Below are 27,204 nucleotides of genomic sequence, written 5' to 3'. Positions count from 1 at the left end.
GTTTCCCTCCTTCGGCAGGCAGGATATTGAGGGTACGTTGTGAAGGGACCCCGATCTGCAGCCGATCACAAAAACAAGTCTAGCCGGCTACCACCACGGGCGTCTCAGGCCTGTAACGTCGCACTTTGGAAGCGGGGTTGGTGGGTCACAGACAGATCACAGCGTTCTGTGAGTTCACAGCAAGTGGGGCTTCTGTGGACTTTTTGTGGACTTTTTGGCGTTTTCTGCAGGTATTCTGGATGTATCCTCCTTGCAAAACAAAAGTCGGTTTTACCCCATAATCCAAATGCAGAACCCGTTAAATTAATATGCATATTTCGATTTAAAGCTTTCGTGACTGCAAGGATTCATCTTCTTTGGTTCTTTCGGTAAAGTCACGTAGAATGAGAATAAAATAATAAATTATTAAAATCAAATAACAATAAAATTCTCACGACGTTTCGGCCATAACACAAGTGGCCTTCGACAGGTCTGTTCCTTTCACTTGAAGAAGGCCACTTGTGTTGTGGCCGAAACGTGAGAATTTTATTGTGTTGTTTTATTAATTTATTATTTTATTCTCATTCTACGTGACTTTACCGAAAGAACCAAAGAAGATAATATGCATATTTTAAAGTTATTTAACACTGGTATATATTTGCGCACTTCACGCGGCAGTCGTTCTCGCTTCGATTTCTATTCGATTTTTGTGCATATGGCTGTTGTCATATGGATGAGCAACATCAACACTTCCAGATGAGACTCCTCCAGCCCCGGCGCCTTCGAGAGGCGCTCACCAAATAAGTTCGTCAACTCCACAACCACCGCTCCGAGCACATGCGTTGCAGCTCGCGCAGCGGGGCGTTCGGAAACACCAACCTCCAACTCGGAGGGCGGGGTTAGGAGTGAGAGGCGGGGGAGGGGCAAGCGTTGGGGGGTGCGTTAGGAAACTACAACCCCCCCCCTCTCCCTCCCCCGGCAGTTTCCATCATCAGCTGATGGCTCTCGGCGCCCTGCCGCCCTTAGTGAGTCGGAGTCGTCACCTCGTCACCCACCACCACCGCCGCCGCCGCGTATCGCCACAGCTCTAGTGGCCGTGTTCTCCGCACTTCACACAACGGGACGACCCCCCTCCTCCTACTGCTTCTATCATCATCATCGCCATCGACCAGCAGCAAGCGAGGTAGCAGAAGGCGCCGGGTGGCGGCTTCGAGCGCGCGCGCGCGTTGCGAGTGAGAGTGGTTTCTTTATCATCTCCTTGCGAGACTTTCCAGTTAATTTGTTTTATTTTAATTCTACCTACGTGACATTTCCCGAAAGAACCAAAGAGTATACAAAAAATGTTTTACTCCCGAACAAATCATCCCTTTCGCGCTACGAGTGCCGCTGCGCCAGACGAAGAATGAATGTGACTCTGTGTTCAGAGGGGCATCAACACAGAGCGACTTCTGAGCTCCCGGTTAAAGTGTGCTCTCGGATCCTCACAGTTTTATTCCGACAGACAGTATAGTAGCACTCTGGCTAACTGTGTTGTCTGTTGCGGCGTTGCTTTTTGTTCGGGAGTTGTGTTTTGTGTTGTTGTTTGACTTGCATCACGCCGGGAGATTTGCCGGTTTGTCCCAGGATGTTTTCTGTTGCGCGAAGTCGCTTTAAGATGTTTCTCTGTTCATGTTTTAGTTTGTTGCGGTTGCACCCGAACTCAAGAGCCGCATGGCTCGCAGGGCTATACCTAAATAAATGAAACTTTAAACTTTAAATATCTGGGTTTAAGAGAGAGAGGGGGGGGGGTCCCACGTTCACAACGCGTGTGAACGTGCACGAGCCGACTCCACGCGGGATTCACTGCATCGAGGTGTGGTACAGTACTCTGGTGTACTCTGTGCACTGTACCCATTTAAGGCCGACTCGACCTAGGGGAGAAGCTTCGACTGCAGTTCGCTTCGCAGCGCGTGGCGCTCAACGCAGCGCCACCGCTATCCCAAAGACAAAGATGCCCCGTGTAGCCTCGACAGAGCGTAGGGACAAGTGCTGCTAGCGAGCACCTGTGAAGGCCGGCACGGCTCGCGATGGGGGTGTGGGTGGTCAGCAACCACGCCCGGCCGCCTTTGTCTCCCCAGCGGCGAGGTTTAAAACACATCGCACCCGGTACTCATTTGAGGCCGAGTCGACCTAGGGGGGGGGACCGGTTCAGATAATTCGATTACCGGTGTGGAGGCCGTGAGCGTGAATCGAACCCGGGTCGCCGAGTTGTAAAGCGCAGCGCTCTAACCCGCAACCTTACACACACAGCACGCACACTACAGCTTCTTACACACACTACAGCTCCTTACACACACACAGCACGCACACACTACAGCTTCTTACACACACTACAGCTCCTTACACACACTACAGCTCCTTACACTCACTACAGCTCCTTAAAAACACTACAGCTCCTTACACTCACTACAGCTCCTTACACACACACTACAGCTCCTTACACACACTACAGCTCCTTACACACACTACAGCTCCTTACACACACTACAGCTCCTTACACACACTACAGCTCCTTACACACAGCACGCACACACTACAGCTCCTTACACTCACTACAGCTCCTTACACACTCTACAGCTCCTTACACACACTACAGCTCCTTACACTCACTACAGCTCCTTACACACACTACAGCTCCTTACACACACTACAGCTCCTTACACACACAGCACACACACACTACAGCTCCTTACACACACTACAGCTCCTTACACACACTACAGCTCCTTACACACACTACAGCTCCTTACACACACAGCACGCACACACTACACCTCCTTACACACACACTACAGCTCCTTACACACACTCCAGCTCCTTACACTCACTACAGCTCCTTACACACACTACAGCTCCTTACACACACTACAGCTCCTTACACACACTACAGCTCCTTACACTCACTACAGCTCCTTAAAAACACTACAGCTCCTTACACTCACTACAGCTCCTTACACACACTACAGCTCCTTACACACACTACAGCTCCTTACACACACTACAGCTCCTTACACACACTACAGCTCCTTACACATAGCACGCACTCACTACAGCTCCTTACACACACTACAGCTCCTTACACACACTACAGCTCCTTACACACACTACAGCTCCTTACACACACAGCACACACACACTACAGCTCCTTACACACACTACAGCTCCTTACACACACTACAGCTCCTTACACACACTACAGCTCCTTACACACACAGCACGCACACACTACACCTCCTTACACACACACTACAGCTCCTTACACACACTCCAGCTCCTTACACTCACTACAGCTCCTTACACACACTACAGCTCCTTACACACACTATAGCTCCTTACACTCACTACAGCTCCTTAAAAACACTACAGCTCCTTACACTCACTACAGCTCCTTACACACACACTACAGCTCCTTACACACACTACAGCTCCTTACACACACTACAGCTCCTTACACACACTACAGCTCCTTACACACAGCACGCACACACTACAGGTCCTTACACTCACTACAGCTCCTTACACACACTACAGCTCCTTACACACACACTACAGCTCCTTACACACACTACAGCTCCTTACACACACTACAGCTCCTTACACACACTACAGCTCCTTACACACACTACAGCTCCTTACACACAGCACGCACACACTACAGGTCCTTACACTCACTACAGCTCCTTACACACTCTACAGCTCCTTACACACACTACAGCTCCTTACACTCACTACAGCTCCTTACACACTCTACAGCTCCTTACACTCACTACAGCTCCTTACACTCACTACAGCTCCTTACACACTCTACAGCTCCTTACACACACTACAGCTCCTTACACTCACTACAGCTCCTTACACACACTACAGCTCCTTACACACACTACAGCTCCTTACACTCACTACAGCTCTTTACACACACAGCACACACACACTACAGCTCCTTACACACACTACAGCTCCTTACACACACTACAGCTCCTTACACACACTACAGCTCCTTACACACACTACAGCTCCTTACACTCACTACAGCTCCTTACACACACTACAGCTCCTTACACACACTACAGCTCCTTACACTCACTACAGCTCTTTACACACACAGCACACACACACTACAGCTCCTTACACACACTACAGCTCCTTACACACACTACAGCTCCTTACACACACACTACAGCTCCTTACACACACTACAGCTCCTTACACACACTACAGCTCCTTACACACACACTACAGCTCCTTACACTCGAGCTCCTTACACACACACTACAGCTCCTTACACTCCAGCTCCTTACACACACTACAACTCCTTACACTCCAGCTCCTTACACACACTACAGCTCCTTACACACAGCACGCACACACTACAGCTCCTTACACACACTACAGCTCCTTACACACACTACAGCTCCTTACACACTACAGCTCCTTACACACTACAGCTCCACACACACTACAGCTCCACACACACTACAGCTCCACACACACTACAGCTCCACACACACTACAGCTCCACACACACAGAGCACGCACACACGCGGCGGGGTGCTCGGTAGTAGTCGGGACTGCGGTGTTTTGGTCTGGGACGTGACAACAATCCGTCTCCGTCTCTCACTCCGTCTCCGTCTCTCACTCCGTCTCTCACTCCGTCTCTGTCTCTCACTCCGTCTCTGTCTCTCCCTCTCACTCCGTTTCTCACTCTCACTCCGTTTCTCACTCCGTCTCTCACTCTGTCTCTCACTCCGTCTCCGTCTCTCCCTCTCACTCCGTCTCTCACTCTGTCTCTCACTCCGTCTCCGTCTCTCCCTCTCACTCCGTCTCTCCCTCTCACTCCGTCTCCGTCTCTCCCTCTCACTCCGTCTTCGTCTCTCACTCCGTCTCTGTCTCTCCCTCTCACTCCGTCTCCGTCTCTCCCTCTCTCTCCGTCTCTCCCTCTCACTCCGTCTCTGTCTCTCCCTCTCACTCCGTCTCCGTCTCTCCCTCTCACTCCGTCTCTGTCTCTCCCTCTCACTCCGTCTCCGTCTCTCCCTCTCTCTCCGTCTCTCCCTCTCACTCCGTCTCCGTCTCTCCCTCTCACTCCGTCTCCGTCTCTCCCTCTCACTCCGTCTCTCCCTCTCACTCTGTCTCTCCCTCCCCTCTCCTCCCACAGACGCAGCCCTCTCCGGACTCTCCTATTACCCCCCCCTTACCCTCCTGTGCTGCTCCACAATCTGCCGGTCGTACACCGAGTCAGGAGTCCATCTACGCCCGGTTCGGCCGCTCCGCCGCTGACCCCCCGGCGTTTCCCCGCTTGCGCACGCGGGGGGGGGGGGGGCCTGGCGGTGGGTGTTGGGTTTGTGGAGGGGGAAAAGACGAAGACGACGACGAGGAGGTGGTGGAGGAGGAGGGAGGCGAAGATCGAAGATGAACCGCCTCGGCATGCTGCTCGACGTGCAGACGCGCATCCGCACGGAGCCCTTCGCCAGCTTCTACACCGTGGTGGGCAACGAGCTGGGCAGGTTGGTGACGAGTGGTGCTGGTGGTGGTGACGGATGGGTGGTGATGGTGATGTTGATGATTCGTCCGGTTGGCTACGTACGGCGCGAAAGAAGTTAAACGTATTTTATTGTCATCAATATAATTAGCATTATTATTGTTAACGTTACTGCGACCACCGCTATCGTCGTAATCACAACTTTTACATGATCATAATCATAACTACCGCCACCACTTTATCATTATTACTACCACCATCATCATCTTCACTGCCACCACTATTGTCATCACGATCATTAATTACTATGCTCATCAATAATCTCACCATCATCATAATGACTACCACTAACTAGTTTGTTCTTGCCCCGCATCTCCCGATTAGCACGGTTGGCTACGTACGGTGCGAACGAAGTTAAACATACACAGACTACCATCGTAATCATTACTATACCATCATCATCACACCACTATCCCCTCCGTCCTACTACTCATCTTTTCTTTAGACTGAACGTTCTATCAGTGTTCATGTGTTCGTACGCTACTGCCAAGGTCGACACGCAGCTGCTCCGGATTTCCGTTACGTTGTCCACTTTACTCGTTACCCAAAACATACTTGTTTGTTGAGTCTGCGGATGTGTGGGACTCAAATTATTGGGGTTGGTGGTTCGGCAACTCTCCAGGTGTTTGGTGTCAAACCTGCAGTGGGAGACAGCCAGTCACTCCACGCCTCCCTGGGTGTGTTTCTGTCCGTCCCACCGTGTTGTCTCGATTACATGTCAAAATAAACTCACTGGAAAATAAAACAGCCTGTAAGACACAGCTATCTATGTAATCGGGTGGCACGTAGCTACGACTGCCAACTTGGGAACTATGTCTCTTCCTCACGGGTACCCTCACTTCAATGACTCGTATTTCTGAGTGGAAAATTGAGCAGTTGCTTATTGGCAGCAGTGAGTCAAAATGTTGTTTTTTTATTGCTGTCAGGAGTTCACAAGCTGCTACTGTAACAAAGCTTTAAATTTGAATGCAGGCTCCCATTTTGTAATTTTCTTTTTGAGATACTTAACCCAGTGGCAGCGTTGCTCCAAACGCATCCCTGTTGCGGCTTGTATTTTTTCGCTTAGACATTATGCTTGAGTACTACTGCGAGTGTGCGTGCGCACACCCACAAGCAACATTCTGCAAATCATTACAATCCAGTCACCGTGACACATTCCAACTTTGAATTTAGCTAAAACGTGATGCCTGACACAGCTAATGAAATCACTGTTTTAATGAGTAACCAATTACTAAAATTGAGACGTGCTCACGCATACATAGTAGCGAGTTGTTGCGAGGAAGCGGGAACATTTTTTTGGTATCCATTCTGCGGACTCCCTTCCCCCTGTTCAAGTGTTCGCTCTGAGCCATTTCTCCTCTCTTCTGCCTCTGACTGACCGACGTAATGTCAAAATGTTAACTAGATCTAGTCTCTAGATATCACTCTCCCCCGTTTGCTCGTTGGCATTTGAGTGATCGTACGTACATTTACATACAATGGCGTTGCATTAATAATGTCCTCATGTGTTTCTTTAGAGGCCCATTTCTAATCGTCATTAAACCTATTCTAGTGAATCCCCTCGAGAGTGAACTTTCTTCCATGTCTGCGAGTGGTTTGTTATAACGTGGTATATCGAACGTAGATCGTATTATCCTGATGTTACAGACAGACTGGACACCACTCAAAGTGACTCTAGAGACAGTCGTGTTTGTAAATGACCATTATCAGTAATTAAAAGGGATATTTGTGATAACTGTGTGCTACTACAACTACTACGTTTTTTTTACTTTACAATTTAATACGGAACGTTGTATCTTCATTCACTATCCTTGGGGTCACTTGTATGGAAAGTGGTGGCCTCTCCCATTTAGCAAGACCTGCTTACCACAAGGAAGCCCCCTGTGCCTGTAACCCCCACCAAGTGGGAGGAACACTCGGATTAGGGCAAGGAAAGTTATTTTACCAGTTTACAACTTTTTACCAGTGAAAAGTGGCTGGAAACTGTTTGAGCAGGCACCCACTTGGGTCCCCACAAAACCCATCCCTTGTTCCTTAGCCCATTTCACGAGTTCATAAGAAGGTACTGTGTTAAATGTATAGTCTGTGAGTGCCATATGTACTGGTTGTACGGGTACATTTTCTACTGATTTTCAACTAATTTTTTGAGAAATGCTTTTTGTGTTTAGTTGTCCTTCCCCCGCACCTCCGATTAGCACGGTTGGCTACGTACGGCGTGAAAGAAGTTCAACATACAAATATTTCGCCTTACTCGTTGGAGAGTATATGGATGCAATAAGAGAAATCGGCTAAAGAACCACAATGTCCTCCTCTCAGCGTGAGTAGTGGGGGGCACACATTGTGTTATTGGGGAAAGGGTGAGGTGACAGGCGAACCTAGTATTTTTGGGCCACAGCTCAGCTCCTGGAGCTGTCACGCTCGTGTATATATATGTTTTTCTTCATCTTCCCAGACAACATTTCTGGAAGCTAATGCACGTTAACTGACCCACAGGACTGCAGCGGAAAAGGTCATTGTTTAAAGAAAAAATAGGAATGGTAGGATTTGCTGAGATGGGGCAGTAATGATGGCGATGCCATTTTTCGTGTGGCGAGTGTTTGTTGGGGAGCATTGGTGCAATAGTGAGTGCACTGCACTACAAACCTATGACCTGAGTTGTTTCCCAACCATCACAAATATCGTGGGAACGTGGTATATGAATCGGTCCTGGGCCACCCTTAGGTAAACTTGGCCTTAAATGGGTACCTGGTGCAATGCATAACAATCAATATTGGAGAGACAAAGGTGGCCGGGTCTGGTCCTGACCACACCACTCCTTTCCGTGCCAGCCTCTATATAGATATTCTCTAACAGCCTGTGCCCCAACAGCAAGTGAAAATTGTCTGTTTGGATGGTTGCAGTTTACTCCTGCTCTTGCCTCGGCACCAGAAACTGGAACACGTGTGCTTAATCTCATGCACCACCTTTACCAGTGCCACACTGGACACAACTAAACATGATTCACGAACGTGTTGTAAATGTCCCTTTTGTGCAGACTGGTTCCTACCCAGTGAAGTAATGGCACATGCCCCTCACTGTATCTGATTTACAGGCTGTTGTGGGTGGCAAACGAAATTAAGTGGATATGGGCATGATTTAATGCTGTTATGTCAAAAATGGTATGCTGATGCCATGCGTTGAGCTTGCCATATGGCTTTCATTGTTTTTCTGGCCATTTGTCTTCAGTGGTTTTGTGTTCTCGTCAAATGAATCTCCTGACCCTTGCTAAGCGGAGATCAGAAAATAAGAGAATTTACTGGCTCTGAAGCAACAGAACGATTCGTTAACCTTTTGCTATTCCCCAGTAGGGGGGGGTCCTTGCCTCATTTACAATGTGCATTACAGATGTGGTGGGTGTACTCGAGTTATAGAACATAAAGTTGGAGGCAACTTTAAGCAGTTCCATGTGTCATCTCCCAGAGGGACTATTAATCATCTCGTGACAGCAGTGCAGTTATGTTTGCACGGTGTACATTTATGCCGCAGGCACATAAATCCAGTAAATCTGCAGTTGAGAGTAATCGTAGTAAATTTTACCCTAAATGTCAACATTCATCAAGTACAACTGGAGCTTAAAAGAAAGGCAGGAATTTAAATAAATATGGCATGTGCTCATCTGCGCAATTATTCCTGCAAGTTTGAAAACAACCTAAAACAAAGGTATTATTTTTGTGAAGGCATGTTTTTAGAGGGTCTTGGAGACGTGAGGTCCCAGGATATAACTTTGGTGTTCCTGCTTCCACCGTGCATCCTGACCCCGACTCACCTCCCCCCCCCCTCATCAATCTATCCCCTGTGACCACGAGCAGCGCAGACTGCCGTGCTGTGCAGCAGCAGTGCCTGTGGCAGTGACGAAAGGTGGGATTGGTGTGCAGTGCCTCTAAATGAGTGCCCCCTCCCGCTCGGCATTCTGCTCGCATCCTCCTGCCCACCCATACACCCGTCTGGCCAGCCAGCCAGCCCAACAATTCCTGCGGCCCTTGAGCTCCCACAGCTCATGACAGGACGTTGAAAACAAAACTGCTCAAATTGGCGGCAGAGGAGGAGTGGTGGCGGCGGTGGTAGTGGCGGCGGTGAGATAATTGCAATGATTGTGCAGGCTCATTGGGCAAAGCAAATTAGAGAGATGCGTGCCTCTGCCCTCTGTGTTTGCGTGTATCCCGTTGGGGGTGGGGACGGTTTAGAGTGGACAAGTGCGGGAGTGTGGATATTATTGTCGAGGCGTGTGGCAGCCTGGCAGAGGAGTTGCGGAGCTGGAGGTGCTTTTGTAGTTTCGATGGGGCATGCACACAGGCACAATCAAGTCGAGGGCCTAAGGGAAGTGGGAAAGCAACGAAGCACGGGGGGGCAATCGGTAACCCGTGTGTTGTGTGCAGATATCAAACCCAGGTTGCGTGACTGCATTTGTGGTGGTCCACCGTGTCACTCTGCTGATAAAAGTATCAATGGAGGCGATTGATGGTGCAAAGCCTGGCTCTGTTGACACTACGAGGGCTATGAACCTAGAGGGTAAATGTAAACTTTTCTAGTCCTTTAAAGTACATTCCAAGCTCAGGTCACTTAGAATACACACTTCAATGTACACTGCCAAAGGACAAATACAGTTCACCTACAGTTAGATTTATGCTATGTAAACTGATGTTTTGAAAGGCTCCTGGTGAATTCTATACGTATATATTGTGTGTAAAGAATGCTGGTTTGGACATTTAGAACACAGTAGAAAATGTAGTCTTTATCGACCAAACAGGTACGTTGGATTATAATGTGCAAATTTGCAATCCTACACTGCTCTCTTATTGTGTTTAGGCAGTGAGTTTCTCTTTTTTGTGAAGTTACATCCAGATGCAAATTCGACGATTGTAAGTTTTCGAGGCGCATTATAAGTGTATCATAAATTATTTTGGAACTAGTGGTGTTGCGGATTTCTGGGAATATGCCTGCTGCCCACAATACCCACACACATATGCAGTTAGCGCCTCTAAATGGTGTAATTAGCCATGCTCCTCGGCTGGCCCTCTCCCTCCTATAATCACTTAATGATGCCACTCATCACATGATGTCATCCTGACATTTGCATGGCTGGGAAGTGATTGTTCGGATCTCAGGTGCACGCTGATACATCGCCTCCTAGCGTAAGTAATAATGATGAATAATAATTTACAGCCCTTTGTCAGAACTCTTATATGAAAGCCGCCTCATGTCGACACAGTTGTGGGGGTTGCTTGACCACGCGGAGCGGTTTGGTGAAGTGACGGTGGAGTGGGGGGGAAGTTGCAGAACCAGTCAAGATATCACTCACCACTGACGTTAGCTCTGACCGGGAATATAACTTAGGTCATCGGATTTACAGCACACCACCGCACGACGCCTTGCATCAGTGGTTCCACGGAAATAAAACACGACAAATGACGCAACACGCCAATGGATGAGTGTCATGTGGCGGACATGCAATGCATACTGCCACGGACACCGTGCGTACCATTGACTGTACTCGTATACGCGCACCATGTATTGTATGTGTAATGACAGGGTGACACCTGCTGGCCAGGAAAGGGAATCACGGGTACGGGCACGGTTAAATTAACAACCAATCGGAGAAGGAGAGGTATCTGGGGCAAAGGTAACAGGAGGGGTTTGCCGAGATACTCCAGGAACCTGCTCGAAGGTTCTACGAGAAGGGCGTGGCCGGAGGCGGGGCCTAGCCACGCCTGGGGGGATATAAGGGGGAGCAGACCCGGGGCTCGTGTGTGGGGTCATGGGTCCTGGCTGCGTCGCTGCTCTCCGACATCTCTCTTCGTCGTCTGGCCACGTGGAAGACCTCCTGCGTGGTTTCCATCGCCGTCATCGTCACGCCGCCAGCCAGCGGCGTGGCCGAGTGAGGGCGATGGAACCACGCCGAGTGATCGGCTGTGTGTAGCCAGTAGAGCCGTTAATATCTAAGTCAGTTTAACACTTAGGTTTGAGTAGAGTGATTGGGTTCAGTTATTAAATAATACACATTATAACTAATTACTAATCTACAACTGATTACTAATCATAACAATTAACTTATTACTAATCTATTATACAATACCCCACCCCTCTCCGCCTCTGATCTCTGCACCTGATTGGGTTAAATGATGACGTCACCCTGCTGCTCTATTTAAGACCGGGAGCAGGTGGAGGGCTTCACTATTCTGGCAAATTGCCCGATGATGCTGGATGTAATTACCAATATAGTGCCTCGTCCACAGCAGTCTGATTCTCTCACCTGAAGACGGTCGCTTGTTGTTGCGATCGCAACGTCGTGATCTATTATTTTTTCTGCCTACGTGACTTTACCGAAAGAACCAAAGAGTATTTGTCTTTTGTCAACGTGACACATTTTTCACTGATTGACCGTGTCGGGTGGTGGAGGGTTGCGACACATTTATAAATAACGCGATCTAACCCAAAAACCTTTATTATGAAGTGTTGTACTCGGAGTGAGAAGAATAAGGGTTGGCCTGTGTTGTGCCCAGTGTGAGAAATAAAAAGAAGTACCTAAGTACCTGAACACTTAACATATATTTGTCTGTGCACCATGAAAGTGCGGTTAAACTGTTTCGGAACAACGTATTTGGGTGCTGCGGTGGCGAGATGTTAACTACCTCGCCTGGTATGCTAGAAAGTCGCGGGTTTGATCCTGACCCTAATGCCTGTAAATTTTGAGTTTCCATGTTCTCCCTGTGGTCACTGGCGGAGCCAGTGGGGGGAGGGGGGGTGGCACGTGCCACCCCCCCCCCCCCCCCCACATTTCGATCAGATCATTGGGGTTTATTAGTAATACATTGGCATTTTGCGACCCCCACTGCCACTGTGTAGCATATTATTACGTGCCAGGGACTCTATGAGATGATAGGACTATAGTCTGAGTCCATAATTGGCAATAAGTAACGGCAAAGTAGTTATAAGTGACTCACAGAATTGTGCGCAGTTGCGTATACAGTCCACGACTTCCCTGCAGGCATTCACCTTCAGCGAGCGCGATGCCGATCACACCACGCGGTTCGAATCCGACCCTCGATCGATGGCTGCGCCATCGCCGCACACGCGCCGAATAAAAAGCAAGGGACATGTCCTTACTAACAACTCCTCCATCATTTTTCATTGCTGGAGGGGTTGCCCCCCCCACCTGAAAATCCTGGCTCCGCCATTGCCTGTGGTTGCGTGGATTTTTCTCCGGATCCTCCGGTTTTTCCCTCCACATTTAGAAACAAGCGTTTAGAGTATTTGGCTAATATTAATTTCCACATGATAAGCCACTTCGTTGAGCTATCATTTGTAACCAGGTTGCTTCTGAAAAAAACTATATAGCTTAGTGAGCCTTATCTGGTAAAATAAAAAAAACCTGTAGTTTAGTGCTAACCCGTCTCCCCCCTTAGACTGTTAGTGAAACCTCGTGACTTTACGCCAATTGTAGGTGCACGTTCCATTGCACGGCTTGCCAAATGTTCAATTTTGACAAATTTTGTTGGGTGAAAATGTGTCGCTGTCTCCATCATCGTAAATGGGACATTGCCTGGATGAGGTGGTTCGGTTGTTTTTACCAGATGGTGAATGCAGCTCCTAACATTATTTGATACACTAGATAAACATTGATTCCTGGAGGATACCATTTAACAAGTGCTGTGTAGGTATTTGCCCTAGGGCACGTGCTGTTGGGACTCATTTCTCCGATACGCGGGCAGCGTGCAGCGTTTCGCCTATTTGTATTTTTAAATGGTCCCCAAAGCAGAGCTCTGCTACATTTAGAACTTCTAAGTCCCAACACATTATTTTAATGTGTTGCACATGTGTGGACATTGCCACTTTTGAAAAGCTAACAATGAGATTTCGCCTGTTGGCAAATTGTCCGTCGTGGCTGACTCAGGATTTTTTTTTGTTACCAGCGCTTCCCTCTCCACCCCCAGCTGGGGGATAAGTCAATTGTGTCTCAGAAATTGTACTTGTGCATCGCCCTTCCTGCCTTAGTATGCGTAGGCTTCCTTTGAGCATTCGTGTTTCAAAACATAACAACAACAAAAGAGTCGGTAAATGAATTGTCCAAACCTCACAAAGTACAACCCTCCTCAAGACGTCTCTTGAAGACTCGAGGCTTTTTCACAAAAATTACGCTGATTATTTATCATTATGTTTTCACAATACGTTGAATGCTCCCTAGGAGTTGAATTGGCAATCATTGAAAATGGATGCTATTTTAATTCAATGCATAATGCATGCATTGAATAGTGTGTGTAACAAATTATAAATATTTTTTTATTTATGTCTTATGTCATGAGTCCACTTCAGCCTTGCAGCCAATAGAGGTGCTACCATTCACCACGGTGTTCAAATATGATGAACAAATCAAACCAAAAACCATAAATTGCCACAATTAATCGAATCGCCAATAATTTGTTGCAGTTGTGAAGAAATCCCCCACTATACCGCCCTGTGTGACCCGGCATTGTGCGTCTGCGGTGCTTGCCCGTCTCCCCAGGGGCAAATTCGCGGTGGTGCGGCGCTGCGTCGAAGTGGCCACGGGAATCGAGTTTGCCGCCAAGTTCCTCCGCAAGCGGCGCAAGGGGCAGGACTGCCGGGCCGACGTGACCCATGAGATGGCGATACTGGAGGCGGCGCGCAGCTGCCCACACATCATCGACCTGCACGATGCCTTCGAGACGCCCACCGAGATCATCCTCGTGCTCGAGTAGTGAGTCGCTCATACGACGACCGCCAGCTTTCCGGAGCCCGTGTCCAAGCGTTGGGGGCATTTTCCCATATTTCAACAGGCGTCGGCCATGCCCGCTTTTTGCGCAAGTCTCACGGGACGTCCCAACTCTTGGGAGATCTTGGCATAGGTTTCTCACATTTTTGTGGGAAATTAAGAGGTGTTCTTCAGGAATACTTTGTACAGTATTTGTTTCCTTCAGATAAGTTACATTCTTTGGTATACTCTTTGGGTCTTTCGGTAAAGTCACGTAGATAGAAAAATAATCGAATTTAAAAAAATCACGACGTTTCGATCGCAACACAAGCAATCGTCTTCAGGTGAAACAATACAGCAGGCGGACTGCTGAGGCAGGCAGAAATATCGCGAGAGAGCTACTGCAGCCAAAGGTTACATAGGTTTGAGATGGGTACAACCTAAGGGGTAAGTGGGCGGGGCTAGAGATGGAATTTGCAAGTAAATGTAAGATCGCAGAGCTAGGTATACCTCGGCCATTGTGTTGCTAGAGATTAGCATGTCAATCTGTTAATGTAATCCCACGGCTACGGTGCTGAAGAAGCCATTGTATTGCTCGAGATTAGAGATGAGCATGTCAATGTGAGACGGCTCCTGCAGCAGTGGCTGTGTTAATGAGACATTCAGCTTATTAAACAACGAGCGTCACCGCCGCATCGAGGAAAAGGGAGCAGCAGCTTTGTTAGTGAGACATTTAGCATGTTAATTTAAAACATTTAACAAGGTAATGTAACTCAGAGAGTCGGAAGAAACTGCTAACATAGGCAGGTAGGATAGAAGCATCACAGCCAGTTATGACTTTTCCTGGTTAATAACGTCCTTCCAATGATTGCTCAGTTTGTACCCATCTTCTCGGTTGAAATTGTGTCTGTTTATATATCTGGATGGCTTCATGAACAAATCTTTGTTGATAGCCAGTGGGTTTGCATAGTACCTTCGTCTTGGAGAACTCAATTTCATGTCTGCCCACAGTGTTAAAACAATGATCAGCCACGGCAGAGGTGTTGGTCCTACCGTGTTTCAGATCTGCCTTATGTTCACGAACACGGTCTGAGACGTGTCGCTTAGTTTCCCCAATGTAACTACCGCCGCAGGCACAGCTTAGTTTGTAGACACCGGGGTATTGCATGTTAGGGATCACATCCTTCACAGATGGGAACCGATCACGAATTTTATGTACTGTTTTGAATCGGACCTGGATCTTGTGTTTGCTCATAATTTTGGAAATATTTTTGGTGACCCCTGCTGTGTATGGCAAGGTGATGGTTCTGATTGGGTCCTCAGGTGGTTCTCTCCCAACGGTTGGGGTGACAGCTTTACGGATTGTGCAATCCGAATATCCATTCATCTTGAGGGCTTGGTGTACGTGCTCCAGTTCACTGGCTAGGTGGTGATGGTCGGAAATGCAACGAGCGCTATGGTGTAGAGTTTTGATGAGGCAATTTTTTCTGGGCTGGATGGTGGTGGGAGTCATGTTTTAGATAAACATCCAAGAATGGTAACTTGCCATCCTTTTCCACCTCCATGGTGAATTTGATGGCTGGGTGTATGGAATTGATGTGGTTGAAGAATTGGTTCAGAGCTGGCAGGCCATGTGGCCAGATGACGGACGTGTTATCTACGTTTCTCTTCCACAAGGAAGGATGTAGGATGGATGTCTGTATGGCATCTGTCTCAAAATTTTCCATGAAAACATTGGCTACCACTGGAGATAAAGGAGAACCCATTGGGGTACCTTCAACTTTTATAATTTTTCTATCTATGTGACTTTACCGAAAGACCCAAAGAGTATGACTTCCTGCAGTCACGAAAGCTTTAGGTCAATATTCTTTGGTATTTTACAGGCTTTCCGCATGCTCACTGCATGCTGCACAGGCATATTTGATGTGTGCTTCCAACCACTTTTTCTGAACTGCTTAACAGTCTAAGTTTCATAGGAAATAAAATGAAATGTGTTCCGTAATGAAATCTGGGCGAATTTTGTAGGCATTTAATTGGCGTCTTCCAGACCGCTCGCAAATGCCGAGTTGGATTACACCATATGCTCGGCTCCTTCAGTATCGTGTATTGAGCGGGTAAAATAGTGGCACACAGATGGCATGTGCAGTTGGCGGGCTCGTGGCTGAAATGGTCTTAAGACGTGGAAGGATTTTTTTCGTTGTCCTTTTGTGATTTATCAAAGCCACGTGCTGAAAAGCGACGTGCGCACTTCTGTTTCCTTGGCTTTGGGTCTGCCGCCTATTTCAAAAATGTTTTAAAATTAAACGAGCGCATATTATATATATCTACTGCCATGGCATAAAGTCTCAAAAAAGCCTTTTCCTCCAATTTGACCATAATTAAATGGCAACTGAGCAAACTCATTATGTTTGCTCATGGGCCCATTAAATCTCACTGGGCATGAATCATTCGAGATATTGTGGCCTCTGAGGCTGTAAATGTGGTATATATTTTTATGTCCTCATCCATCTTCTGGGAAGAGGGAATTATTATAGTGTGCCTGTGCGGAACCTTCACACAGCTCATGTGGAAAAATTTGAAGTAATATAAAACGCAGCAACAAATACACAGGAGCTTCGAGTGTGAGTTGGTGCTGTTGTTAGTGCTGTTTTTTCATTACTACTACCTTCTGATGGAACGATGATTAGCAAACACACTGAGCTACGATCCTTGCAACCAACATTTTGGGCATTCATATCCGTAACAAATAGTATCTGATAATAATTTACACTTATAAAACACCTTTCACCCAGAGGTCGCAAGGCGCTGCATAGAGCTAAAAGCAAGTAAATAACTCGCGCAATTCTAAAACCTAATAAAAGCACGCAGGCTCATGATGTAACCACAGATACAAATACCCCCCCTCCCACACTCCCGAAACACATAACCAAATTAATCAGGAGAAAGGGCCTTTAAGACAAAAAATGTCTTAAGGCGAGATTTAATTCAACTGAGGGACTCAGCAGATCGAATATTCGATGGCAGTGAATTCCATAACGTGGGGGCAACATGAGAAAAGGCCCCCCCGGGTCACCTATTGCACGGAGGTGCGACCTCGGCACACACAAATAACCAACACTCAAGACGACCGAAGAACTTGCGTTGGAATACAATTAATATCTGGGTGCGGAGTGTCACATACAGCAATGAAGGTGGTTGTGTGCATGCATGTTACTGGTCACTGCAATGCCTTATATGGGGTCTGCTGACCTCAATAGGTGCTCTCTAACAGCACTAGTCCCCGCCGGAATCTATTGGATTAAACGGAGGATTTTGGTCATTATTCCGCACTCGTCCATCATCACCAAACATTTGCTGGCCAAAGTCCCAAAACGCTCGCATTCGAAAGCACGCAGCTTCGCCTATGTCTCTGCCAATCGTAACAATGGGTGTCGGCGGGAGCCGACGTTGTCTGCGTTGGCGGGGTCACCCTCTCTCTCGCTCGTGAGGCGAGGCTCGTAAAGCGATCGCTAACAGCAGCAGACCCTGGCGGTGGCCCTGCTCCAGGAAGGCTGCCACAGCTGCAGGACGACCTCTCGTTTTTCCTCATAACGCTGGCCTGTGTTGTTATCTTACTCGTCTGTATTATGAATATTAGTATTAACTTAGCAGCGGACAGACGTGGATAAACGTTTGCTTTGTGCACCTATCCGTCATTTTTATTGGATCTTAAGAGTAACGCGTACACACGCACTGTGCGTGGGTGGGCACGACGCACAAAGATTACTAACTGGCTGCCTTCAGGAAGAATGCTATTTTATAAGGTCAAGTGGAAAGTTATTTGGTGCTAAAATGGGCATTGAGGCGCTGCTCATCTTCCATTTCAGCCATGAGCCAGTGGTGGAAATTCAATGTTCCCATGGCAGGGGCGATATGCTACAAAGGATAAGCACTGTTACATTTCCCATAAAGTATTACTCATATTGTCAACCCCAAAGGGATGATGAGCCGAGTCAATCACAATCAGGGTTTGAATTCACAGCCTTCCAATTGAGGCACCTGGCCATTTTACAGTACATATTTCTAATACACTATATACAGTGTATATTTGTGTATGCATGCACACATTGCAATATATTATGCTATTTTTGCAAGATTGTTAAGTTAAAATACTCTCTTTAGAATAATTTACATGCTATATGAGATTAAGATAGTAATGTATTTATGATCATCAAATAATCAACATTTTTATTTACTGCATGTGTGCCACACAAGCATGTGTGCCACACAACTTAATGACTGCACACATTTAGAGAGCACACACTATTTTGCTATGTCTATATACGTTAGTTTATCACTTTTTTGGGGTCTTTCTCAATTGATCTCAATTTTGCTGTCAGAATCATGGCACGGGATGAAGAATCCATGTGGAAGTCTCAGAGCAGCGGTGCCCAATTTGTCAAAGAACGGTGTATGGAACGACCCTACAATTGTCCTTTTTACTCTTTACATACTCAGCACACCCACAAAACACTGGGTGTGCTTTGAGATTTGTTTGTTGCATGGCAGAGCTGACATTTTGCCAAAGAGAATGCAAAACTACAATTAATATTCTTGACATTTGTGCAGTCATTGGTCACGTGGCTGAGACGATCAAACTGGCCACACTTGAAACTCTGTTTAAAACAATCAGATTTGAACCTACAATGTCAGCGGTGGTGGCTTGGCACTCTGTCCTCTGGGGTGACCCTGGCCACCGTATGTACCCACCTATTTAGAGAATGCACTGTGAGGCGCGTGCTCTGCTGTACTATGTGAATGAAGAGCAACACCCTTCATGCTCCAGGTTGCCCGTACGATGAATTTCAGTATTCGCGTAGATTTTTGTTCCTGATGCCCCGTCGGGTCGTTCAAATAAACACGGGCAGGAGTGATAATCCTAAGTGCCGAATCACGCAATGGTAGGAATTCTGGTCATAGGCAAGTGTATATTGCGTGCCCTGTGCATTTATATATGTACTTTGAACTTATTTCGCACTGCATGTAGCCAGCCATGCTAATCGGAGGTGCATGAATGTTCTCCGTATGTTTTTTCTTACTATTTCTGATTAATTAAATTTGCTCTAGAGTTGCCAAGTTCAGCAAACTGAGCTGCATGCCAAGGCGGTGATATAGTCCATAAATTTAATAATAAATTTTTATTAACTTAAGTCAAGGTCTATATATCTTGCGTTTCTTAGGTTTATTTGAAAATGGCAATGTAAGACTGAGCAGTACGAGTCAAAGACCCAAAAGCAGTGCTCGGTATAAAATCTGAATGTTTAAATTTTCATAAAAGGACAAAAAAAAATATTTTTAAGTTTAAATAAATTCAAATAATTATTTAAATAATAAGGCTGTGACAATGGCGTTAAGAATTTTGTAATGCAAATATAATTTCCAGCATGCTTAAGCGGTCACTGCTGAGATGATTAGGGCTCGGGTCCCTTGAGTGGCTCAAAGGCATTCTCCCAAATGCATTCTCCCAAAAGCCTCATGACCACTATGCTGAAAAGATGGTTGAGGGGAATTGTAAGAAGAGTCCTTTAAAAAAAAAAAACATCATCTCGTGCCTTTGCAAACATTTTTCCAGAGACTTGACAACGGGACACAAACAGTGAGTAGGGCCCCAGGTAGGGCTGGGCTCACAAGCGGCGTCTGGACCACGGCGGCGACAATGGCAGGAAAAAAACCCATTGAGCGGTAGAGAAAGGCTGGCGGCAGACTTCTGTCTGCTTTCTGGTCCAGTTTTTCATTTTTGTTTTCTTCTAGTCAGAGGCCACCTGCCCCCAGCTCAACTTTTTTTGCTTCCCTCTCCCACCCGCAGCGCCGTGTTTTTGCGATTGTCTTGGCTCTGTCTCCCTGTTTACCGAGTGCATGCAACCCTCATATTGCCAGTGAGGAATTTGGACTGACCTCTGTGTATTCCAGCTGGTTTTGTTCTGTGTTCCTTTGTTACTTTTAATCCATGATTATTTTATGTTGTACAATAGAGTTCTTGAATTGTGCCTATCCCATCCAAGGAATGCTCATATCAATTAATAAGAATGCAAAATGACAAAAATGTGGCAGTCTTACTGCTGGCGGTAGCCATGTGTCATTCTTGTGAAAGGATACATGTTTTCGTGCTCTCTAAGCTCCTAATTGAATAGCTGTAAATTCACGACAGACTTTTGAAGTTTAACTCATGATAACATAATACAAAGCAGCTCTTCAGGTCCCAGCCAAGGAAAACCATACAATATATCCTCAACGTTTGCAGCAACATAAAAAAAAACTACTCAAAAATATTTCCTCTTCCCCACATTCTGTTTACAAATTCAGCATTGTTCTTGTTGGAGCTGAGGGTCTAGAGTAAATCCTCGCTAAGCGATGTGTAAACATTTTTTTATATATATAATGGAATGCACAAAATAAAAACAATGTTCATCTGCAGATGAGGCTGCATTGTTCAGCGGAGGACCTTGAAGTGTACCCATGGGGACGTTTTATGTTCGTGGTAAATTTGGCCAAAATGTCAGCACATTCCTGCATAGCGCTGATAATTTTTTTTTTACAAAAAGCACTCTGCATATCCTGCTCTCTTACGATGTTATTGATTTTGCAAATATGTCTGTAAAGTTCTCAGATTTGTTATTGGGTTGTTACTACGTGTTGTTCAGAGCTAAGTCTGACATTTCACGCAAATTCCTGGAAAAGCTCCCAGCCCATGGAGCGAAACGTTGGCCATTGAGCCCAAGAACCCGCAGGTACAAACTGACAACCACGGCGGTCAGCGGGGCCGTACAGCACAACTGCGAACACATTTTGCAGAAGTAATATCGCCGTAAGATTCATGAAATCGGCAAAGCCCAATAAGACATTCCCCCCTTTGACATCTGAGCCAAGGAGTGAACTGCTCCTGGAAATCCTACATATTTAAGACACCGCCTCGTAGTCCATTGGGGGCGCGATCGGTCTCCGTGCCGAGCGTGATGTTTTGAACAGCCTCCGCGTGCGTGCTGTGCCCCCGCCACGGTTCCAGTGCGGTTGGGGGCGAGATCTTCAACCAGTGCGTGGCCGAGGGCGAGGACGCCTTCACGGAGGTCGATGTGCGGCGCCTCATGAGGCAGATCCTGGAGGGCGTAGCCTTCCTGCACCGCAACGACGTTGTACACCTCGATCTCAAGGTGCTCCCCCCCCCCCCGCCGCCCCCTCCGGCCCCACGTCACCCCCCCCCCCCCAGCCACGGGCCCCACCTTGTCCACAAAGAGACGCTTGTCAGTGGGGGAACGACAGCGTCGAGGTTCCTAACGATTTCAAAAATTTCACCCGGGCTGGAAATTTATGCATACAAATAATATATAATGAAAGATTTAAATCATCTCATATTCATGTGCCTTTGCAAATAATGGTTGGAAATTAGTAGACGTGATGACACCTTTTGTTATTTGTAAGACTGGCCGGGCAGGACTGGCTCGAACGCACAGCTCAAGATCTTAAGATCACGAGTTCAAATCTCTCTATTTACTTCTATAATGAGCCAAGAATGCCTGAGTGTCCCGCGCGTGGCGTCACTCCACGTCGACCAGCCCCCCTCATTAATAATCATGAACAGGTTACGTCCTCCACATGGACCCCTCTCATTAATAATCATGAGCAGGTGACGTCACTCCATATGGGGGGGGGGGAGGCGCCTCCTCCCCCCTCCTCGGCATCTACTTACAACCCTCACTACAAAGGCAGAACCCTCACGTCATCACGCGATCTCCGTAACGCTATTGAGACATAGAAGTAAAAAGGACGTCATGATGAACAAGAGATTATAACCTTTAAATGAAATAAATCTGTCACCGCGGCCTTACAAATTGCACACGAATTGATGCAGTGACTATCAGGTCGAGGTCTGCTTGTCGCTTGCAAGTTTCAGAATTACTGCAATACATCCGTCCTTGGACGGGCAAAAGGCTAGTTATCAAGAAAATTACAATTCAACCGTGGTTTTTCTGTAGAGTGGCTGGCACTCCCCATTGGCGATTTTTTTTTTCACCGCCGACTCAATTTCCACCAATAGAGATGAGCACCGCAGCATGCTCGTTCGTGGGATATACATTGGTAATAAATCTTATGACTATCTTCCCTTCCATTCGGTCGCGCATTTTACTCGCACCCACCTCTGCATTTCCCCACCACGCCTCACTGATCGACATCTATGCCCAATGCCTCTCGCTGTCGCGACAGCCTCAGAATATCCTGCTGACCAGCGCATCCCCACTGGGCGACATCAAGATCGTGGACTTCGGGCTGTCGCGGCGCGTGAACTCCGCGGAGGAGCTGCGCGAGATCATGGGAACTCCAGAATATGTCGGTACGGGCACGTGGGATCTCCCCCGCTGGTGTGCAGCATGCGTGATGCGAGGCTTTTCCATGGTAGCTGACCAGATGTTCGTGACAGGATTGGAGATGAACGGGTGCTAACTTATTCTCTTTCTCTCTGTATTTCAGCTCCCGAAGTGCTGAACTACGAGCCCATCAGCAAGGCTACGGACATGTGGTGAGCAGCGCTGCTGGCTTATTACTGACATGTCCATAACTGCTTATTTCAAACTTCTGGTGAATGACATAGCCATGACACGAGCACCTAGAAATGTGTGCAAGCACCAATCGAAATAGGTGCTTGCGAAGAGCTCTTTTGATGGCAGCTGTTAACTAACTCGCCGTGTCCTCCAGTTTTTCCCTCCACATTGAGAATTGACATGCGTTTAGATTATTTTCATTATTTTGCTGCTATGAATTTCCATGTGCAGCTTGGATGAGTACGGCAACACACCCGAAAGAGAGACTCTCTCTCAAGGCTGCCTCTCGTGGAGTCCCCTTCTGTCAGCAGCGTGCGTGAGCAAGCCATTGCAGGGCCGCACATTCACGCGTCGTGCGCGGTCCGTTCGTTCACAGGAGTGTCGGCGTGCTGGCGTACGTCATGCTGACGGGGGAGTCGCCCTTCCTGGGCGAGGACAAGCAGGAGACCTTCCTCAACGTCTCCCAGCTTAACGTGAGCTACGAGCCGGAGGTGTTCGAGGGCGTCTCCATGCAGGCGGTCGCCTTCATCCAGCAGCTGCTCGTCAAGGCACCCCAGTGAGTACCACGCATCATGGGGGGGGGGGGTGGGTGGGCGGAGGGGTGGGGGGGCAGTTGCGGGGGGTGGGGGACAGAACTGGGGAGGAGCTGTCACCTGAAAAACCCCCCTAGCCCCAAGGTGGCCACACTCACTTTCACCGTAAAGCTGGTGGTATGAAAAGGAATGCCTCGGTGTGCGTTTAATTGATCAGATTTTTTATTTATTACACCAAATGCTATTATAGGCCAGACGCTTGTTCCCCACAATTAAATTCCGGTGGGTGGTCGACTCGGCCCGTCTTCCCTCTACGGTCATCAAAACAAGAACCGCTTTGGGAGAATATAAAAGTGGTTGCTTCTGATTAGACTGGCCCCCATAATTGGAATGTCGTATTTACAAACACTAATTCTGGGCTCCCCACTGGGATGAGCACTGCTTCATGCTTGTTTTAAGTATGAAGTCAATTTGAAATACATTTGTATTTAGATGATAAGAAAATATAGATAAGCAGACAATGTTTCCTTCATATATCTGCTTCTCAACATAAAGTATAATGGTATTTATTACACGAGCCATCAGCCCCAGGGCCTTCGAGGAGTGTACAATTGCAGAGTGTCCCATCAGGAGACATTGTCTGCTTCACAATTTGTATTTATATTCTCCACGACGACCCCAATAGCTATTTTGAATTGTGAGATCGCATTTTTTTATTTGCAGTATGTTTGTGGGGTGGCGTGAAGAACCCGATGAACCGAGTTAAATCCCCAGCTACAGTGAACATCAGTGGCAAGTGATAGCAGAACCGGTCTTGCCCCCCACCCATGACTGGCCTGATGAAATATGCTCAAATAAACCCGATCGCAGATACAGCGTGGGGGGGGGGGGCGGCCCTTCACCAACAGTGCATTGACAAAGGGCAGTAAATAATTTTATTCATAACGTAAAACTACGCTGCTGGAGACACTCTTGACATTTTTTACTTTGGCGCTCACAGTCGACGAGCCACGGCGGAACACTGCCTGAGACACCCGTGGCTGAGTGCGCCGGTGGGGGCCTGCCTCGACGGAACCCCGTCGCGGCCCCGCGAGGACGACTCGTCCTACCTCCTCGCTGAGCCCAAGGCCGACGAGGTGGAGGACAGCGCCATCGGCTTTGACGCCGACGAGGCCATCGGCAGCGGCGCGAGCGGCGGCAGCACACCGGAGCCCCGCGAGGTGCGCGTCGCCCACCGCAGCGACAGCGACCGCCGCGACCCCGGTGTTGTCCCCTGCCGCGCCTCCCCCTCGGAGCAGGAGCAGGACTCCGCGTGCGACACGGCCGCGTCCGACGCGGAAGACGACTCGGAGCTGCCGTGCGCACGCGGGGTCTTGCCCGGCTGGATGGAAAATCTGGCGGGTGGCGCCGGGCGAGCGGAGGAGCCTGAGCGTGCGCAGGAGCAGCGGGGACGCGGGCGGGACTTGGCCCGCGCTGCGGCATCCTGGGATCCGGCGCTGCCGCCGCGGCCGACGTCGCCGTCGGCCGCCGGAGAGTGCAGCGTGCTCGTGCCGCCGTTCCCGTTGGGCCAGTGCCGGCAGGCGGACGTGGAGTTCGCGAAGAAGGCGACAGATGCCGTGGCCGCCACGAACTGCTTTCAAGCCGAGGAGGCATACGCCATCATCCCGGAGATGCAGAAGAAGCTGGTGTGCTGATGGTGGCCCCGTGACGTTTGGTCCGTGATTCAAACTGCAGGATCGCTTGGTAGATTCTCGCGTCCCGGCAGTGTTCCAGGTGTATGCGTTTCTGAGGCAATGACAGCGGTGCTTGAGGTTTTTATTTTACATTTATTTTTGGCTTTGGAGGCCCAGGACAAAGGAAATGTAAACACCCCGATAGACGGACGGGAATTTACCAGCAGCTTTTCCTTCTTGCATGCAATGCCTTTGCGTTTTTTTCTCCACTCCATTGTGTTCCCAGACATCTGGGAGCCGGCATAAAGTTGAGGCATGCAACACAGACAGGGCTTTGCCTGCACAATCAGCCCTCAGATTCCACGGTTTTTGGCACCTCTATACGAGGTGGGGGCTTGTCAAATTGAGACCCCGACACAGCGCTTAGCATTGAGCATTCGGTGGAGGAGTGCAGTGCGGAAAGTCGCAACGCCAGTGCTCACTCGATCCCCACCGAGACGTTAACACTGGCTCCACGACAAGTGAAGCGCAGGAATGTGCACCGTGTGAGGTTATAGGAATAATGGATGTTATTTATTGAGGCTGCCCAGGGTGGGGGGTGGACGTTATAGCATTACAAAACCCCCTTCGTGTAAAATGGAACATTCTGCATCCAATTTACTACTCATGTATACATTTAGTTTTGAGTGTTCTATTTTAATCGTAGAGGTGTTTTGTATTAATCCCCTGCCTCTCCTCCCACCTTGGATGTAGTCCTGTGAAATGTTAACATCCGTTGGCTTGTGCTGCATACATTTGTATTTTGTGTTTTCGCGTGTGGGTGCTGGAGCTTGTGTGTGTGTGTGCGCGCGTGCGTGTGCATAAATAGAATGGTGTAAACTTTATTCCCAGAGATTGCTTATAGATGGTCAACTTTGTATATAGTTAAATATGCACTATATACACCAATGTTTTTATCCTGTGTTGTGTAATCACACTTATTTAAACACTGATGGTAAGGCTTCATTGTGTGTGCGTGTGTGTGTGTGCGTGCAGGTGAGTGTAAATGTCTTGTTGCTGATTAGTTGCGATGTATAAAGCTGGACTGAGGTCTGTTACCGTTTTTAGGCTATTATTGACATGCCGGTATAATGTCAGTGAAATAGAGACTCACAAACCAGGCTCTTTGTCAAGAACAACACAACGTTGACGCAGAACAGCGCATGGGTCGAGGTGGGCAGGCAAGGTGTGTTATTTTATTTAGAGTAGGTAAATTTCAAATGATCAGTGGGTCTAAAAACAGCGATACCTCTTTGAAGTAATAACTCCAAAATCAGAATAACTTATATTTAAAATGTGTTTTTTTTATAATTTTACTATGACTTGTATCGTCTTGAATAAAAACTGTTAACAGTCACATTTATATTTTCCCCAAAGAGAGCTTGATGTTCAGTGAACTCGTACATTTATTTAGTGCAATGTTAGAGCATTTAATGCATAAAGACAGCATTCATTTTTTATTTTGTGCCTTCGAATACAAATACAGTAATTTATTCCTTATAACAAATTCGTGGTTTATGAAGTGATTGCTCTGTAAAAACATGTCAATTTGAAAATCGGACAACTACTGACAAACTATTTTTGGTGCCTTATAAAAAAAAGTGTATGAATGTACTTGGCTGAACACCTTCCCAATCACGTAAGAATTCGATTGCCGTGTGTGATGACGCTTTTGTATTCTGCGATTCGCTGTTACAGAGGTGGCTGAAATGATTCAGCCGACCTGCGTTGAATCAATCCGTTATAACGTCGCAGCCACATTTCACATCGCGAGCTTCAATGAGAAAACCTGCCGCGAGTAACGGAACCCAAATTCCACTGAGCTGTCCACTTCATCTATCAATATTTAACATTTATTTTACTACGTCAGGATTATTTGTGTTGTTTCATGTTACTAATAAAAGCTTAAACTTCTCTTTTTTGATATTCATCCCCTTGGATCCTGAATTTATTGTGAGCTTGATAATAATGTTGATTGCAAACAAGACTTCAGATGGGTTGCAATTATATTATGATACCATATGGGGCATGTACTATTTACTGTAAAAATGAATTGTCAGAACATTAACAAAATCATCAGCTACTG

At 47.5% G+C, this 27,204-nt stretch overlaps 1 protein-coding gene across 2 annotated transcripts; it reads left to right on the top strand.

Moving 5' to 3' along the window:
* LOC116948211 (serine/threonine-protein kinase 17B-like) lies at positions 1 to 27,048 on the top strand. Of its 2 annotated transcripts, XM_076069412.1 has the most exons (9): positions 1 to 230; positions 962 to 1,162; positions 5,171 to 5,519; positions 14,094 to 14,306; positions 21,343 to 21,487; positions 22,539 to 22,665; positions 22,803 to 22,851; positions 23,250 to 23,429; positions 24,407 to 27,048. In XM_076069412.1, exons 3-9 carry the CDS (start codon positions 5,425 to 5,427, stop codon positions 25,098 to 25,100), a joined length of 1,503 nt encoding a protein of 500 aa, XP_075925527.1. In that variant the 5' UTR covers positions 1 to 230; positions 962 to 1,162; positions 5,171 to 5,424; the 3' UTR covers positions 25,101 to 27,048. The 2 variants fall into 2 exon arrangements, with proteins under 2 accessions (XP_075925527.1, XP_032820587.2); XM_032964696.2 differs by lacking the exon at positions 1 to 230 and having other exon boundaries at positions 913 to 1,162.
* The last annotated feature ends 156 nt before the right edge of the window (positions 27,049 to 27,204 follow it).

This window comes from Petromyzon marinus, chromosome 2, assembly GCF_048934315.1.
Source record: "Petromyzon marinus isolate PM22_M1 ecotype Great Lakes invasive population chromosome 2, UKy_Petmar_22M1.pri1.0, whole genome shotgun sequence".
Lineage (NCBI taxonomy): Eukaryota > Metazoa > Chordata > Hyperoartia > Petromyzontiformes > Petromyzontidae > Petromyzon > Petromyzon marinus.
This window is presented reverse-complemented; position numbering and strand designations above follow the sequence as displayed.

Bases quoted from the DNA above. Each gene is read 5' to 3' on its own strand.
- LOC116948211 (XM_076069412.1), top strand. From the start codon at position 5,425: ATGAACCGCCTCGGCATGCTGCTCGACGTGCAGACGCGCATCCGCACG. The intron at 21,488-22,538 runs GTGCTCCCCCCC...CTGTCGCGACAG, and splicing joins TTGTACACCTCGATCTCAAG to CCTCAGAATATCCTGCTGAC. The intron at 22,852-23,249 runs GTGAGCAGCGCT...GTTCGTTCACAG, and splicing joins AGCAAGGCTACGGACATGTG to GAGTGTCGGCGTGCTGGCGT.